The sequence below is a fragment of the Gymnoscopelus microlampas genome (assembly GCF_963454915.1).
Source record: "Gymnoscopelus microlampas genome assembly, chromosome: 17".
NCBI lineage: Eukaryota > Metazoa > Chordata > Actinopteri > Myctophiformes > Myctophidae > Gymnoscopelus > Gymnoscopelus microlampas.
In genome coordinates this window covers 3,842,077-3,858,916 of record NC_139954.1, presented here as the reverse complement: position 1 = coordinate 3,858,916, position 16,840 = coordinate 3,842,077, and the positions used below count along the sequence as shown (strand labels likewise).

General features: G+C 41.0%; 1 protein-coding gene across 1 annotated transcript; it reads right to left on the bottom strand.

Annotated features, from left to right (window-relative positions):
* Nucleotides 1-1,226: 1,226 nt before the first annotated feature.
* Nucleotides 1,227-16,107, bottom strand: LOC311065185 (uncharacterized protein; the record flags this gene model as incomplete). The annotated part of the gene is made up of 7 exons (XM_084085402.1): nucleotides 16,004-16,107; nucleotides 14,556-14,657; nucleotides 12,664-12,939; nucleotides 4,816-4,914; nucleotides 3,382-3,483; nucleotides 1,490-1,765; nucleotides 1,227-1,240 (listed from the first exon to the last, which is right to left on the bottom strand). The coding sequence occupies exons 1-7, from the start codon at nucleotides 16,071-16,073 to the stop codon at nucleotides 1,227-1,229; spliced, it is 939 nt and encodes a 312-aa protein (XP_083941528.1). The 5' UTR covers nucleotides 16,074-16,107.
* Between the last annotated feature and the right edge of the window lie 733 nt (nucleotides 16,108-16,840).

The following is a 16,840-nucleotide window of genomic DNA, read 5'->3' as shown; positions in this document are numbered from 1 at the left end:
ATTGTGGGTTGTGGCTAACTCAGATAGAATACCACCCACCTGACAACCACGCATACATAATGACCTGGTGGGTGTGGCCACATAAAAACGTAATTTTAGCCATTTCTGTACACTTTTTGGGGAACATTATTTCTCCTAGTATAATCATAATACCTGATCATCATTTATTAGGCGGAAAATAAATCATGGCACTGCATCTTTAATTTGATTCTCCCAGTGAGCTGATTTATGGTGGAAAGTTTTTTTCTCCCCCTTGGTGTGAATGCACTGATATCTTGTCAGAGCACTTAACTGACTGAAACTCTTCTCACACTGTTAACAGTGACAATTAGTTTTCTCCAGGGTGAACACGCTGGTGTGTCTTCAGGTGGCCTGACTCACGGAAACTCTTGTCACAATGTTTACAGTGGAAAGGTTTTTCTCCAGTGTGAATACGCTGGTGTTTCTTCAGGGAACCTGATTGAGTGAAACGCTTGTCACAAATTTTACAGTGGAAAGGTTTATCTCCAGTGTGGATACGCTTGTGTCTTTTCAGGTCAGATGACTGACTGAAACTCTTGTCACAAAGTTTACAGTGGAAACGTTTTTCTCCAGTGTGGATACGCTGGTGTGTCTTCAGGTCACCTGACTGACTGAAACTCTTGTCACAAAGTTTACAGTGGAAACGTTTTTCTCCTGTGTGGACACTCTGGTGTGTTTTCAGATTACCTGACATACTGAAACTCTTGTCACAATGTTTACAGTGGAAACGTTTTTCTCCAGTGTGGATACGCTGGTGTGTCTTCAGGTCACCTGACTGAGTGAAACTCTTGTCACAATTTTTACAGTGGAAAGGTTTTTCTCCAGTGTGGATACGCTTGTGTCTTTTCAGGTCAGATGACTGAATGAAACTCTTGTTACAATGTTTACAGTGGAAAGGTTTTTCTCCAGTGTGGACACGCTGGTGTGTCTTCAGATTACCTGACTGACTGAAACTCTTGTCACAATGTGTACAGTGGAAACGTTTTTCTCCAGTGTGGACACGCTTTTCTCCAGTGTGGATACGCTGGTGTACCTTCAGGTGACCACACTCAATGAAAGTCTTGTTACAGTACGTACAGTGATAAGGTCTATCTCCATGTTTCGGGCTGGTTGTAGAGCTATTTATTTGCTGACATGCTGATGAGGTGATCTGTCCATTCCTCAGCATTTGCCGGTAGAGGTTGTTGTGTTTACTCCTGATGTGTTTATGGAGGAAGAGCTGAGATGTGAAGGAGTATGAACACTCAGAACAGGAGAAGAATTGAGTCTGGGAAGACTGGAACCTCACTGCTGAGAGAGGGGGGGGGGGGGGGGGGGGGAAGAGAGAAGGGGAGAGGCTGGTTAAAAATGGTGAGTACAAATACAACTTATGGCTTCCCTGTTAATATTTCTTATTTTCATAGACCTCTTTTATTCCAGTTTTCCCACACCCATGTAAGCCCTTTCCCTGTGTTTAACACTGACTGACCTCCACTGGTCTCCTCCAAATCATCACTGTCTTCAGTGACTTCAGATGCAAGCTCAACTTCAATTTCAAAGCCGTTTGAAGAGATGTCTTCATCATAAACTTCCCCTTTCACTGCTAGTAATGTCAACGTTGACCCATCAGGTTCCTCTGGTCTTTGAAGTAACTCCTCCTGTTCCTCTTTAATCTGTGGAGGCTCTGGTTCCTCCTGGAGCAGACTGGCGCTCCTCTTCTGTTGAGGAGAAACCTCCTCTTTACACACAACCATGTGCAGGATGTCTAGGAGCAGAAAAAGGACATGATAGTAAACACTGGATTCCTGAAGTGTAAATAAACATTTCCATCCGCCATGTTTCCATCCTAACCCTAAGCCAGCTGTAGTCTACTGCCCAGGGAACCAATTTGTACACATACTGCAGATATAAATTAATGCTGGAGGGGTCCCTGTGTACATTTTAACAATGGAGTGTACAAATGGAACCAAATGGACATGTAAGTAAGGGATCATTTGGTTCAATTGTGTACACTCTCCTCCGTTTCTGACTGTGAGTCTACAAGGGCTCGTGTGTCGTCTTTGCTGTGTTATTGGTTCCCGAAAGAGGAAATTTGGCCATAGGCCAAACCATATAGAACAGGTACATTAAAAACAATACCACCAAAGTGGAAAAAGCGGCACTCCAAAATAATAGATGCAAGACAGGCTCAGATACACTTTCTTCTATTCATAGAGAACGCTAATGAGTTTCGTATAGTACAGGGTTTGTCTTTATGTTCAATTCATATGTGAGCTCTGATTTGGGAGTAAGTTGGGCTGTAGGCCAAGCCATTTACAACTGGATGTGTCTGTATCTACTGTATGTATGTATATGTATGTATGTATGTATGTATGTATGTACAGTATGTATGTATGCATGCATGCATGCATGCATGTATGTATGTATGTATGTCACCTCCAAAGTAGACCAATCATAGCTCATGCCGCTAAGTGCATGACGTAATGAAACAGAAGCACCTCCAAATATGAAAGTTTAACATGTCTGGTGAAAGTTAATGGGTAGTAAATTAAAATCTACAAAAACTGGTTTGTATGACCTGTTTGTCTATAAATGAGTCTGTGAATCTGTCTGTGTGTCTGGGGCTAGTTTCACAAACCACGCCGATCAGCACCACATTTCTTGTGCATGCTGCCAGTAGACCAAGCTAGTTTTATTCCACATCTAATAGAATGTACTTTAAGTCATGGTCATGTTTCAGTTTTGTACAGATTGTTAAAGTGCAGACTGTAAGCTTTCAAGTGACATAAACTGCACTGAAATCTGGAGATAGTTGAAGGAGATATACTTATTTGAATGTTGTTAACCACTTAAAGACCAGCTGAAATGTGTTTTTTTGCAACCATATCTTAACGTAATTCCCAGTGAAACGGGGGCTGGGTGGCTCTGAGCCAATCACAACTGAGTGTTTAAAACAGTCACACGGCGTACATATGTCTAACTCGTTGCGTTGCACACTGCAACAAGGCAGAGCTGAATCGAGTGTATGTTACTACATTGGCTATTTCTCACCTAAAATGCTTTTGGAAACAGTTAATGCATTGTTTGTGCATTTTTTGTTTACTTGGTCTGTTCTTTTTTTCCCTCTACACCAAACACCTTTTTGCCAAAAATAGCCAATCTACAAGCTCACAACGCCTCGCAGCACGAGGCGTTGTGAGCCTGTAGATCTGCTATTTCCTCAGAAAAGGGATGCTAGGGGTTCAAGTGGTTAAGGTAAAAAAAATCATATCACACAAAGATTTGGCGGACCCTCTAGGGGTCCCGGACCCCCTGTTGAAGACCCCTGTATTATTGTCATGATATTTTCTACCAAAATTATCGTACAGTGATAATACATACTGAGGTGTGGGTGGTCTTCAGGTTCCTCCTGTTTAATAGAAATGTCCCTGGCTGAGTCTGGAGAGTTCATCTTCACCTGCAATCTGGACTCCACACACTGGTCTGAAATGAAGCAAGTGAATAAGGACTTTAAAGGAGGAGTTCACCCAAAAAATTACTTATTTTCTATCAATTGCACACCCTATGAAGCCTTGAATCCATAGATTCTTTTTTGTTTTTGTTGCATTCCTAAGCTAATAATTTGATTCACAAAAAACAAACAAAAATAAATCCATGAAATCAAGGCTTCATGGGGTGTGTAATTGATAGAAAATAAGTATTTTTTTGGGTGAACTCCTTCTTTAATAACTAGAGTGTATTATCTAACATATGAACCTTGAATGCAAAGATAATGACATTGATTTGTTAGGGTAGAAATCTCACCAATTACATCCCCAAGCTACAATTTATGTTCATACGTAGATTAAGTACGGATGAGCGATCCTCCTCCCTATAATCCCAAACTTAATCTCAGTTAGACTGTGACATCTTTAGTTCAGATGTAGCCAAGATGATGAAAGAGAGCCTTTGGTCAACAAGAAGAGTAAAAGCAATGCATTTGTTTGGAAACATTTTGGTGTCCAGAAGGTAGATGAGGAGCAACACGAAATACTGTTCAAGAAGTACTATGGTGGTGCGTGTGTGTGTGTGTGTGTGTGTGTGTGTGTGTGTGTGTGTGTGTGTGTGTGTGTGTGTGTGTGTGTGTGTGTGTGTGTGTGTGTGTGTGTGTGTGTGTGTGTGTGTTAGTGGGTTCCACTTGCTCCCTAAGTAAGGGCATTTCTTATTGGTTAGTGGGCGTGGGCAGCACCTCATTGGTCAACATGGGCGTCCATGTTAGAGCGGTGCCAGTCTAAATGAGATTTGCCCAAAGATGTGTTCCTCAGTGCAGTTTATTTTCAACAAGAGTCTGTATGTTTACTGTGATACCGTGATGAATACTGGTTGTCCTAAACATGCTAAATGTACCTACATGAAGTAGTGATGCTTTGCACATGTTTTCAATTAGTCATTTTGTCAAACCGAACAATATACTGTTTACAACAAACTACTTTTGGTCACCTTGTTAATTCTGTTGTAGACGTAATGAGGCTCGGGTTTTACACCAAAAGAAGTGACTGACCAGAGACTTGTGTGTATTCTCACCAGAATAAACTGTCAATAAGAGAGAGAAGTGGTCTGGAACTTCATGAATCCACAACACAACGCAGATCAAATGTTACATGTGTACCACAACACAATATGACCAATTTGTTACTACCATTACCTCTATGTCACATTTCATTTTGTCTGGTTCCACACTGTTGAAGCACAATAATGTCCCTGCGAATAGCGCAGCTAGCAACTATTGTATATGACAATTAAAGACAAATAAAGCTGGAAAAGGGAGAAACTTACTGAGGTCTGGCTGGCCTTCAGGTTCCTCCTGTTTCATTGAAACGGGTCTGGCTGGGTCAAGAGAGTTCATCTGCACTTGCAGTCTGGACTCCACAGAGTCTGGAAAGAAACAATAAAAATCCCAGAGGAAATTAGGATTAATTAAGAACAGAACGTCCTTTTATAATCAACTTCAACAAATAACAGACATGAGAGAAGGAGTAACTTATTGTGTGAATCACTTGTCAACTGGGCAAGTTACTTTTTTCACAGAGCACTTTGATTATGAATAATAACCTTTTTCACATCAAGTTGCCCAGCATGAATATTATGTGGATATATTATGAATATAATGTAATTCTCTCTCTGAGAGAAAATGTTCCCTCTTAATCCTAAATGTTCATGTTTTCCTTTTTCAGAAAAAACTCCAGTTACACAATATTCTTATTGTACACACACACACACACACACACACACACACACACACACACACACACACACGGCGGGTAATGAGGGCTAGGGTAGGCTAAGCCTTCCCAAATGTTATGCTGGGAAATTCTGGGAATTGTGCAAATTATATATAATATACATGTACAGAATTATTTAGTAATTGTTTTTATAATAAATCAGTAAAATCAGGCAAAAATAAAAATGAAAAAAACTAACCCTAACCCTATAACCGAAATAAAGTAACCAAAAACCCGCCCAGAAACCGCATTTTTTTGCTCACCCGCCGTCTATGCACACACACACACACACACACACACACACACACACACACACACACACACACACACACACACACACACACACACACACACACACACACACACACACACACACACACACACACACACACACACACACACACATAATTAATAACGCACTATTCAGCCACCCTCTTTGTTCAGATTCAACAGAGTAACACTGCCCTCTAGTATCTAGCATAGGCTAATGAATCAAAAGATGTTTGAAAGACTACTTGACAAGTGCTTATTATAATATGTTAAAATTGGTTAGTACCCGCTGATTAAAAAACCCAGTGACATACGCACGGTGTACTTTTGGCTCCGCCGCCTCAGCCAAAAGTACTAAGGGGGCGGAGCCAAAAGTACACCGTGCGTATGTCACTGATCACATGACTGATTCAATGTTGAAAATGAGTGGTCTTCCCCTTTAAGACGCGTTGAGTTTGTAGATCAGCATTTTTTGCCCCCCCCCCCCCCCCCCCCAGTTCAGGGATGCTAGGGCTGAAGTGGTTACACCTCAAATCAAGAAGCTTCTAAAAAGCTTGTCAAAGATCTGTTATCTCACACAGAGCAGACTAAAAGACCCATTTCTAGACCTCTCACCAGCTACAGAAGCACGCCATAAAATCCGTTTTCATAGTTTTAACCTACTACCACACTTTTACCAGGCATGTCAGGCTTTCATGTGCTTCTGTTTCATGACGTCATGCACTTAGCGGCTTGAGCAGTGTGACAGACAAACCCTGTTCTAGATGCTTTGGTCTACGGCCACTCTGTAGAAAAATGTACAATTTGGTGCAGTTTTTCTTTTGTATTGCATTTGTGAAAAAGTTTTTGCATTTGTGAAAAAGAGGACCTGCTTTTGGATATTGTAATGAGAATAAAACATGTTAGCACATTCCATGCCAGAGTTTAATATCATAATGTACTCACCAGTGCCAGCGATTTATTATTATTATTATTTTTTTTTCACGTCGCCACAGACCTCGCTAAATACCTTATGATCGCGCGTTAAACTGTTTGTAGAAACACAGGGTAGCTGTGTGAGTGGCCCAGAGAAGACCGTTTCAATCGGCGACATTCCATTTTGCAGTAGTCGCGGTTTCTGTTAAACAGCGTTCAGCGAGGAGAATAACAACTCCGAGATAATGGCGTATAGTGATAATACGTACTGAGGTGTTGGTGGTCTTCAGGTTCCTCCTGTTTAATAGAAATGTCCCTGGCTGAGTCTGGAGAGTTCATCTTCACCTGCAGTCTGGACTCCACACACTGGTCTGAAATGAAGCAATTGAATAAGGACTTATCATAACTTCTGACTGTACTACATGTACTGTAGTAGAAATCGTGTTAATAAAGTAATCAATCAATACAACTCTTCATTATTGAGTTGTAACGTCACTTTCTTCGTTGTAAGTTGTGTCTTTGTTCAAGGAAAGGTGTTATAAGTTTAAATACCTGTAAATAAAACACTACATACTGTACCTATCCTAAACAATTTTACTACAGGTTGTAAATAAAACACTACATACCTATCCTGTACAACTTGACTACAGGTTGAAGCATTGCATCAAACAGTCCATGTCTCTGGTCCATCCCTTGCTGTTCCTCTGACCATGTTAATGATGTTTTGGAGGCCATCTCCCTTGATATCGTAGATCTCTCCCTGGCTCTGTGGAAATCAACATTTTAATCCTGATCGGTGGCCATTTTTCTCATAGAGTTATAATGTATTAAGAGTGCAACCAATAGGGACTTGCAGTTGAAAAATACGGAGAGCTGACACAGATCGGATTAAAATGCTATTTATTGAACAATACGGAAGATACGCCAACTTCTGCGGCCCCGAACATAATTGCAACCTCCGTGGCCATGAGATAAGCATAGCCGTAATTAGTATAATTGGTAACACATGTGAAGGAAGTAAGGAAGGGGCCCAATTCATTCCCAATATATCTGCTGTGCATAGAGCCCAGTGGCGGACGCAGGATCTCTCTATGAGTAAGGCCAGGCAGATACCCGGTAGGCCACCAGCCCCCCCCCCCCCCCCCCCCAATTTTGTACTTTCTTGGACCACAAGCATGTGCCAGTCAGATATAATGTACATGAGCGAGAAAAGGGGGTGGACACTTGATACACAAAAACAAAGCTGGCAATGTATTGCTATCCAGGGATGCTTTGGCTACTGTGCAAAGCACTACATTTAGTCAGTGAGAATTGCATTGTACATAAACTGCGCTCGGAAAGGTTTCTTTTAGGAGCGCTTGTGCACTTGTACCCCGACATGACAGATTCTCCATCACAGTACAGCAGCAAAGCCCAACACAGAGTTTTTGATCCAACTCGAGGGGGTTCAATAATTTCCAAAATTCACTTTTTTGTGATGCCCCGTGCAGTCAAATCCGCGGTGTCAATAAATCCTACTGCCCGCATTTTGATGAGTCCTCCATCCATGAATCGAATACAAACTGCAACTAGTTCCCGTTTGGAAAGATCTTTATGCTCATCCGCGAGTAGGCCTATTGCAAAATATTGTCCACTGAGTTCAGCTTTTATTTTACCAAGCAGGACTGATGCTGCAGCCTCAAGCATCTTGTCCTGAATGCGGTTTAGGCGGTGGCGGCCGTGCAGCGTTTAGGCGTCCTTGCGTCGATGAGTTTGCTCCGGACAAACTTTTTTTTTCTCGCCGGTGCCATTGCTCTCTCCGGCAGTCTCTGCTGTCTCAAGAATCAAAAATGACTCAAGAGAATGAGGCCGGGACATTGTGTGTGTGGCGTTTATATTGTGTGCTTATGTCATGACGTAGAAAACCGGTTCTGTGAATGAGGGACACAGACAGACACATTTCACACTCGAGTGCGAAAAGGGATTCTGAGAATACACATTGGCTCAAAGGACTCAACATCCTCCAGACACGCAGGACGTATAAGAATGGATGCGTATTACGTTGTTTGTCGGCCTTAAGTATAGGGTATTCATAGATAGATATTCATAGTAAATACACAAAAAGCCGTCTGGCGGAGGGAAGGCACAGTGTATTCGAGGTAAGGCACGTGCCTTACTTGGCCTACCGTGCGTCCGCCCCTGATAGAGCCTATAGGCTTTATGCACAGCAGCCATATTATCACTTCTTTTCACAGGTGTTACCAATGATACTAATGAAGGCTCTGTTCCATTTAGTGTAGCACAGTGGTTTCCACGACCCCCATAACTCTGAGAGTGTACAAATGGAACCAAATGGACCATTCATTTGTACACTCTGAGTTACACACCCATAAGGGGCCATTTGGAAGACCATGAGGGTCCCTGGACCCCAACTTTAGACCCACTGGTGTAACAGAGTGTTTCCAGTGAGCCAACATGCACAATATCAGCACCCTGACTCTGTTTGACCAGAATGGAACAGAGCCTTCATTAGTATCATTGGTAACACCTGTGAATGTCTTCATATTATGGCTGCTGTGAATAGAGCCTATTAGATGTATATTCCATATTGAGTAAATAAATACAAATGAAAGCCTACATGAATGAGTTGATCTTTACCTGCTGTGTTTCAGTGGTTGAGCTGCTAACAAACGTCCTCCTGCTGCTCAACGACGACACTGTTTAGAAACGACACGTTTTTACTTGTCTTTGTGTTTTACTTTGATATAAATCTATGGTGTTTTAAAGTGTCAACAACAGTCAGTCAACACACCATGTTGTTTTCACTGCTGCATTGTGGGTATGTTCTTCTTCTGACGACCACTTTGTCTAGACGCCAGTTGGGGTGTTGCTGCCCCCTACCGTTGGTCTCGGGTACTGTCTACTGTTTATATACAGCAGAGGTCTTCAATAGGGGGTCCTCAGAGTTACTACAGGGGGTCCGCCAAATCTTTGAGATATATTATATTTTTTTACAGTAACCACTTGGACCCTAGCATCCCTTTTCTGATGAGAACTTTACCCAAAAAATAGCAGATCTAGCTTGTAGATCAGCTATTTTTTGGCAAAGAGTTATAGGTGTAGAGGGAAAAAAGCAGCAAACGTTTATCTACAAACACAATTGTATACAATATAGAGGGGGTCCCTGCTTCATCTCTCTCTCAGCTAGGGGGTCCTTGGCCTGAAAACGTTGAAGACCCCTGATAGTAACAGTACTATGTGACCTTCCAGACCTGTAGACAAGAGAACATCCACCTAGGAGTAAAGCAGTTCGTCCAACTAAATCAAATTAAATGATTAGCCTACAAACAAATAATTGTTAATCATTCATTTTTCGTACATGAAATAATTGTTAATCATTCATTTAATAAATTAACCAATTAATAATCAATCCCTATTTTGGATATGTCATTCATTATAGGCAAATAGATTAATCAGAATTAATCAGAAAATAGATCTGTAGATGAATTGCTTAGAAAGTCATGGACAGTTGCAGCCCTACATCCATCACAGCTTTCATCAGGAAACATTGATGCTGCACAGGTCTAATCACGTCTCATAGAAATGCAGGATACAACATAAACTAACATATATACCATGTTACAGGATGCAACACATACCTTGTATTAAACATGTTATTACCCATATCTTTTTCAAACTATGTAACTATATCAATATGTCTATGATAAATTCAGACTGTAAGTCAAGTTATTTCAAAGTGAGTTGTGAGCTTGTAGATCGGCTATTTTTGGCAAAGAGGTATATAGGTGCAGAGGGAAAAAAGAGCAGACTAGGTAAACAAAAAAAGTTTAATCTAAAACACAAATTTATACAATATGTAGAGGGGGTCCCTGCTTCATCTCTCTCTCTCAGCTAGGGGGTCCTTGGCCTGAAAACATTGAAGACCCTTGGCTTAGGGTAGCAGGTGAGCTGTTGGCAGCAGGTGTTGGCGAGAATGGCGACACTAGGAGGCTCTGGGCACTGTGGGTTAAAATTTGTAACCGGGTGAAAAATAAGGGTTACAAAATCGCGGGATAAAAATTTAGTAAAAAGAAAATGAAATGGTGCCCCAGTCATTGAGCATGTAATAGCACAGCACAATCACATCAAATCATGATATAAAACTCAAAATCTGGAAAAACTGTCCTACCTTATACAATCAATATGGTTTACTTGATCATTTATAATATAAATAAATAACACCACAATAATTTGAGATACCTTTGAAATACCTTTAAGTATAAAAAGAAAGACAAAAAGTTACCATAAACACTAAACTGATTGTATTGTTTTAAAATAAGAAAAACAAAAGAGATGGAGAATGACTTAAACTGATTGTATTGTTTTAAAATAAGAAAAACAAAAGAGATGGAGAATGACTCCACAAGATGAGTCCTAATGGAAACTTCTATTGACAGGAGCATTATAAATCTCCATGATATTTGTGCTTGTCTATCTAACTCCCTGAGAACATGCAGCTGTTTAAAGATGCAGTGGCATAGTTTTGAGCCTTTTCTGGTTTTCACGTGTCTACAAAGTTAAGATTACTCTAATAGACCTCCAGGTGTTATAATGTGCAAATTTGCCTTCCCTGTGTACTTTTGGTTTCTTCCTGAAAGCTGAAAGCCTCTGAGTCAAAATGCCCGTTGGAAAAACCCTGTTTTGATGACATCACAATAACAGGGGACGGCCTACCACAACTCACTTAACATTGTGGGTTGTGGCTAACTCAGATAGAATACCACCCACCTGACAACCACGCATACATAATGACCTGGTGGGTGTGGCCACATAAAAACGTAATTTTAGCCATTTCTGTACACTTTTTGGGGAACATTATTTCTCCTAGTATAATCATAATACCTGATCATCATTTATTAGGCGGAAAATAAATCATGGCACTGCATCTTTAATTTGATTCTCCCAGTGAGCTGATTTATGGTGGAAAGTTTTTTTCTCCCCCTTGGTGTGAATGCACTGATATCTTGTCAGAGCACTTAACTGACTGAAACTCTTCTCACACTGTTAACAGTGACAATTAGTTTTCTCCAGGGTGAACACGCTGGTGTGTCTTCAGGTGGCCTGACTCACGGAAACTCTTGTCACAATGTTTACAGTGGAAAGGTTTTTCTCCAGTGTGAATACGCTGGTGTTTCTTCAGGGAACCTGATTGAGTGAAACGCTTGTCACAAATTTTACAGTGGAAAGGTTTATCTCCAGTGTGGATACGCTTGTGTCTTTTCAGGTCAGATGACTGACTGAAACTCTTGTCACAAAGTTTACAGTGGAAACGTTTTTCTCCAGTGTGGATACGCTGGTGTGTCTTCAGGTCACCTGACTGACTGAAACTCTTGTCACAAAGTTTACAGTGGAAACGTTTTTCTCCTGTGTGGACACTCTGGTGTGTTTTCAGATTACCTGACATACTGAAACTCTTGTCACAATGTTTACAGTGGAAACGTTTTTCTCCAGTGTGGATACGCTGGTGTGTCTTCAGGTCACCTGACTGAGTGAAACTCTTGTCACAATTTTTACAGTGGAAAGGTTTTTCTCCAGTGTGGATACGCTTGTGTCTTTTCAGGTCAGATGACTGAATGAAACTCTTGTTACAATGTTTACAGTGGAAAGGTTTTTCTCCAGTGTGGACACGCTGGTGTGTCTTCAGATTACCTGACTGACTGAAACTCTTGTCACAATGTGTACAGTGGAAACGTTTTTCTCCAGTGTGGACACGCTTTTCTCCAGTGTGGATACGCTGGTGTACCTTCAGGTGACCACACTCAATGAAAGTCTTGTTACAGTACGTACAGTGATAAGGTCTATCTCCATGTTTCGGGCTGGTTGTAGAGCTATTTATTTGCTGACATGCTGATGAGGTGATCTGTCCATTCCTCAGCATTTGCCGGTAGAGGTTGTTGTGTTTACTCCTGATGTGTTTATGGAGGAAGAGCTGAGATGTGAAGGAGTATGAACACTCAGAACAGGAGAAGAATTGAGTCTGGGAAGACTGGAACCTCACTGCTGAGAGAGGGGGGGGGGGGGGGGGGGGGAAGAGAGAAGGGGAGAGGCTGGTTAAAAATGGTGAGTACAAATACAACTTATGGCTTCCCTGTTAATATTTCTTATTTTCATAGACCTCTTTTATTCCAGTTTTCCCACACCCATGTAAGCCCTTTCCCTGTGTTTAACACTGACTGACCTCCACTGGTCTCCTCCAAATCATCACTGTCTTCAGTGACTTCAGATGCAAGCTCAACTTCAATTTCAAAGCCGTTTGAAGAGATGTCTTCATCATAAACTTCCCCTTTCACTGCTAGTAATGTCAACGTTGACCCATCAGGTTCCTCTGGTCTTTGAAGTAACTCCTCCTGTTCCTCTTTAATCTGTGGAGGCTCTGGTTCCTCCTGGAGCAGACTGGCGCTCCTCTTCTGTTGAGGAGAAACCTCCTCTTTACACACAACCATGTGCAGGATGTCTAGGAGCAGAAAAAGGACATGATAGTAAACACTGGATTCCTGAAGTGTAAATAAACATTTCCATCCGCCATGTTTCCATCCTAACCCTAAGCCAGCTGTAGTCTACTGCCCAGGGAACCAATTTGTACACATACTGCAGATATAAATTAATGCTGGAGGGGTCCCTGTGTACATTTTAACAATGGAGTGTACAAATGGAACCAAATGGACATGTAAGTAAGGGATCATTTGGTTCAATTGTGTACACTCTCCTCCGTTTCTGACTGTGAGTCTACAAGGGCTCGTGTGTCGTCTTTGCTGTGTTATTGGTTCCCGAAAGAGGAAATTTGGCCATAGGCCAAACCATATAGAACAGGTACATTAAAAACAATACCACCAAAGTGGAAAAAGCGGCACTCCAAAATAATAGATGCAAGACAGGCTCAGATACACTTTCTTCTATTCATAGAGAACGCTAATGAGTTTCGTATAGTACAGGGTTTGTCTTTATGTTCAATTCATATGTGAGCTCTGATTTGGGAGTAAGTTGGGCTGTAGGCCAAGCCATTTACAACTGGATGTGTCTGTATCTACTGTATGTATGTATATGTATGTATGTATGTATGTATGTATGTACAGTATGTATGTATGCATGCATGCATGCATGCATGTATGTATGTATGTATGTCACCTCCAAAGTAGACCAATCATAGCTCATGCCGCTAAGTGCATGACGTAATGAAACAGAAGCACCTCCAAATATGAAAGTTTAACATGTCTGGTGAAAGTTAATGGGTAGTAAATTAAAATCTACAAAAACTGGTTTGTATGACCTGTTTGTCTATAAATGAGTCTGTGAATCTGTCTGTGTGTCTGGGGCTAGTTTCACAAACCACGCCGATCAGCACCACATTTCTTGTGCATGCTGCCAGTAGACCAAGCTAGTTTTATTCCACATCTAATAGAATGTACTTTAAGTCATGGTCATGTTTCAGTTTTGTACAGATTGTTAAAGTGCAGACTGTAAGCTTTCAAGTGACATAAACTGCACTGAAATCTGGAGATAGTTGAAGGAGATATACTTATTTGAATGTTGTTAACCACTTAAAGACCAGCTGAAATGTGTTTTTTTGCAACCATATCTTAACGTAATTCCCAGTGAAACGGGGGCTGGGTGGCTCTGAGCCAATCACAACTGAGTGTTTAAAACAGTCACACGGCGTACATATGTCTAACTCGTTGCGTTGCACACTGCAACAAGGCAGAGCTGAATCGAGTGTATGTTACTACATTGGCTATTTCTCACCTAAAATGCTTTTGGAAACAGTTAATGCATTGTTTGTGCATTTTTTGTTTACTTGGTCTGTTCTTTTTTTCCCTCTACACCAAACACCTTTTTGCCAAAAATAGCCAATCTACAAGCTCACAACGCCTCGCAGCACGAGGCGTTGTGAGCCTGTAGATCTGCTATTTCCTCAGAAAAGGGATGCTAGGGGTTCAAGTGGTTAAGGTAAAAAAAATCATATCACACAAAGATTTGGCGGACCCTCTAGGGGTCCCGGACCCCCTGTTGAAGACCCCTGTATTATTGTCATGATATTTTCTACCAAAATTATCGTACAGTGATAATACATACTGAGGTGTGGGTGGTCTTCAGGTTCCTCCTGTTTAATAGAAATGTCCCTGGCTGAGTCTGGAGAGTTCATCTTCACCTGCAATCTGGACTCCACACACTGGTCTGAAATGAAGCAAGTGAATAAGGACTTTAAAGGAGGAGTTCACCCAAAAAATTACTTATTTTCTATCAATTGCACACCCTATGAAGCCTTGAATCCATAGATTCTTTTTTGTTTTTGTTGCATTCCTAAGCTAATAATTTGATTCACAAAAAACAAACAAAAATAAATCCATGAAATCAAGGCTTCATGGGGTGTGTAATTGATAGAAAATAAGTATTTTTTTGGGTGAACTCCTTCTTTAATAACTAGAGTGTATTATCTAACATATGAACCTTGAATGCAAAGATAATGACATTGATTTGTTAGGGTAGAAATCTCACCAATTACATCCCCAAGCTACAATTTATGTTCATACGTAGATTAAGTACGGATGAGCGATCCTCCTCCCTATAATCCCAAACTTAATCTCAGTTAGACTGTGACATCTTTAGTTCAGATGTAGCCAAGATGATGAAAGAGAGCCTTTGGTCAACAAGAAGAGTAAAAGCAATGCATTTGTTTGGAAACATTTTGGTGTCCAGAAGGTAGATGAGGAGCAACACGAAATACTGTTCAAGAAGTACTATGGTGGTGCGTGTGTGTGTGTGTGTGTGTGTGTGTGTGTGTGTGTGTGTGTGTGTGTGTGTGTGTGTGTGTGTGTGTGTGTGTGTGTGTGTGTGTGTGTGTGTGTGTGTGTGTGTGTGTGTGTGTGTGTTAGTGGGTTCCACTTGCTCCCTAAGTAAGGGCATTTCTTATTGGTTAGTGGGCGTGGGCAGCACCTCATTGGTCAACATGGGCGTCCATGTTAGAGCGGTGCCAGTCTAAATGAGATTTGCCCAAAGATGTGTTCCTCAGTGCAGTTTATTTTCAACAAGAGTCTGTATGTTTACTGTGATACCGTGATGAATACTGGTTGTCCTAAACATGCTAAATGTACCTACATGAAGTAGTGATGCTTTGCACATGTTTTCAATTAGTCATTTTGTCAAACCGAACAATATACTGTTTACAACAAACTACTTTTGGTCACCTTGTTAATTCTGTTGTAGACGTAATGAGGCTCGGGTTTTACACCAAAAGAAGTGACTGACCAGAGACTTGTGTGTATTCTCACCAGAATAAACTGTCAATAAGAGAGAGAAGTGGTCTGGAACTTCATGAATCCACAACACAACGCAGATCAAATGTTACATGTGTACCACAACACAATATGACCAATTTGTTACTACCATTACCTCTATGTCACATTTCATTTTGTCTGGTTCCACACTGTTGAAGCACAATAATGTCCCTGCGAATAGCGCAGCTAGCAACTATTGTATATGACAATTAAAGACAAATAAAGCTGGAAAAGGGAGAAACTTACTGAGGTCTGGCTGGCCTTCAGGTTCCTCCTGTTTCATTGAAACGGGTCTGGCTGGGTCAAGAGAGTTCATCTGCACTTGCAGTCTGGACTCCACAGAGTCTGGAAAGAAACAATAAAAATCCCAGAGGAAATTAGGATTAATTAAGAACAGAACGTCCTTTTATAATCAACTTCAACAAATAACAGACATGAGAGAAGGAGTAACTTATTGTGTGAATCACTTGTCAACTGGGCAAGTTACTTTTTTCACAGAGCACTTTGATTATGAATAATAACCTTTTTCACATCAAGTTGCCCAGCATGAATATTATGTGGATATATTATGAATATAATGTAATTCTCTCTCTGAGAGAAAATGTTCCCTCTTAATCCTAAATGTTCATGTTTTCCTTTTTCAGAAAAAACTCCAGTTACACAATATTCTTATTGTACACACACACACACACACACACACACACACACACACACACACACACACACGGCGGGTAATGAGGGCTAGGGTAGGCTAAGCCTTCCCAAATGTTATGCTGGGAAATTCTGGGAATTGTGCAAATTATATATAATATACATGTACAGAATTATTTAGTAATTGTTTTTATAATAAATCAGTAAAATCAGGCAAAAATAAAAATGAAAAAAACTAACCCTAACCCTATAACCGAAATAAAGTAACCAAAAACCCGCCCAGAAACCGCATTTTTTTGCTCACCCGCCGTCTATGCACACACACACACACACACACACACACACACACACACACACACACACACACACACACACACACACACACACACACACACACACACACACACACACACACACACACACATAATTAAT